We start from the raw sequence: 2002 nt of genomic DNA on the forward strand, positions 1-2002 counted from the left end.
GAAAACGGAAACATATACTGCATAACATGTGAACTGTAGTGCCGAACCATTCACTGACTTTTTTCTTCTGGCCTTTTTAACTAGTAGATCCCTATTCTCCGAGAGCGAACACGGCAGCATCATGGGTGTCAGACAGACCAGTGTCGGTCTTGATTGTGACCTTATCAGCAGAAGACTCATCCACACAGATCTCGACCAAAGAAAACTCCTCGACCTTGACCCCGGTGATCTTCTTCATCTTGCCCTTTTCCACAAAAGCGGTCACCTCAGTGTCGTAGGAGGCGGTCTGGTTGAGCTTGTTGAACGTGTGCTCTTTCTTCTTCTTCTGAAGTATCCACACGAACCCACTCTCACAGTTGTGCCCGACCTCCTCGATGTCATCCATAGGAAAGAGGCCTTTCGGGAGGCCAAGCACTTCGAGAAGCTCGACGGTCTTCTTCTTGCAGATATCGTTCCCCTTGTGGACCTCGGCGCCGGCACGGTGGCTCTCAACCAGCTGGGACGCCATTTGAGCACCTTCTTAGCTGGGACTTGTTTGCTTCAGAGTGGGTTTCTAGGTTTTTGAATTGGCAGATGAGCTTGTGGTACTTGAATACTTGATAGATCAGGATCTGATGGTGCTGCCTTATATAGATGGTGCACACTGTAACAGCTACTAAGAGTCTCTACGGTGGATTCATGTGCGGCTGCGCCCGCGCCAACCCACTGAGACCGGCAGCTCTCTTCTGTGGACTTTGTCTCAGATACTTCTTGTTTTGAAGGCAAAAGATGAACGTCTCCCCTTTGGAGCAGGAGCTAGCTCATTATGTCCAGCCATATCTGACCATTGAAATGCCTTATGCTGAACTCCGCACCAGAACACTGGAGCAGGGTTTTGAATTTCGGCCGTAAAAAATGGATTTCGGCCGAATTTCGGCCATCTCGGCCTAGGGCGAAATCTATCTTCCGCCGAAATTGGTCAAATTTGAGAAATTTTGGTCAAATTTTAATCAAATTTCAGTCAAAATTTGGTCAAATTTTGGCCGAAATTTTTAAAAACGACCGAAATTCGGCCATCTCGGCCTAGGGCGAGAAAAATTACAAAACGAAAATCAAAACGCTGCACTGGAGTTGAGCTGGTCACGGATGACTAAATAGACCATTGCTTACACAAGAAGAATCTTCAAGTCTTTTGATCTCGAACGACTAAATTGACCAGTGTAGAATTCCCAGTGATCTTGTCCAATTAAGAAGCTGAGCTCCGTACCAAGTAAAGAAAATAAATAGATTCTTACAAGAAACATGAGTTGGCGATCTCGAGTGATACAAAGTTCAGTTCCCATTGCACTTACACTCGAACAAGCTTTGTGAGCAAAGCAATCCGATGAATGATGGACTAGTTTTCACATAACAATGCGTGCCTGAGAAAAACTTGTTTTCCACATCTACCTGAACCTAAAACAGGGAAATTTTCTCTGATGGCCAGAATAAAAATCAACAACACAGAAAGTCAGAAACAATTCAACAATGCCGCAAGCTGACAAGCTAGATTAGATGTCTATATGCACCATCTGCCAAAGTTTCCCATCTGCAACTTAGCCTCGAGTGCTAACCTCTGTTCCATTTAACTGGCAGGAATTCAGATGGAACATAAGTTGATGTCGAGTGATTCAAAAATGCAACCCCCAAGGTATGTGAGCAAAGCAATGCACCGAATGCTGACAAGGAACATTCACGGAACACTATAATCATAACAATGACAAATTCAAAACCAAATATGTTCCATCAACACATCCAAAGAGGAAGTTCAACAAGAACCACACTGAAGATGTTACATCAAGCATCCGAGTAAGTTTGCTAGGACCACAATCTAACTCCATCTACGATTACAAGATCAGAGACAAGCAAGCAGAACATCCGGGGAACAAGGCAACCTGCAGTCAGACCGGACATCTCACGCCTGTGTCTTCTCCCTTTCACGGTTCCACTGCTCGATCTTCAGCCTCCTCTCCTCGCTGCCCTC

At 45.3% G+C, this 2002-nt stretch overlaps 1 protein-coding gene across 1 annotated transcript; it reads right to left on the reverse strand.

Moving 5' to 3' along the window:
* Positions 1-22: 22 nt before the first annotated feature.
* On the reverse strand, positions 23-579 carry LOC123177469 (uncharacterized). Its single transcript, XM_044591199.1, has one exon. It carries the CDS (start codon positions 506-508, stop codon positions 92-94), a length of 417 nt encoding a protein of 138 aa, XP_044447134.1. The 5' UTR covers positions 509-579; the 3' UTR covers positions 23-91.
* Positions 580-2002: the final 1423 nt, after the last annotated feature.

This window comes from Triticum aestivum, unplaced genomic scaffold (genome assembly GCF_018294505.1).
Source record: "Triticum aestivum cultivar Chinese Spring unplaced genomic scaffold, IWGSC CS RefSeq v2.1 scaffold41214, whole genome shotgun sequence".
Classification (NCBI taxonomy): Eukaryota; Viridiplantae; Streptophyta; class Magnoliopsida; order Poales; family Poaceae; genus Triticum; species Triticum aestivum.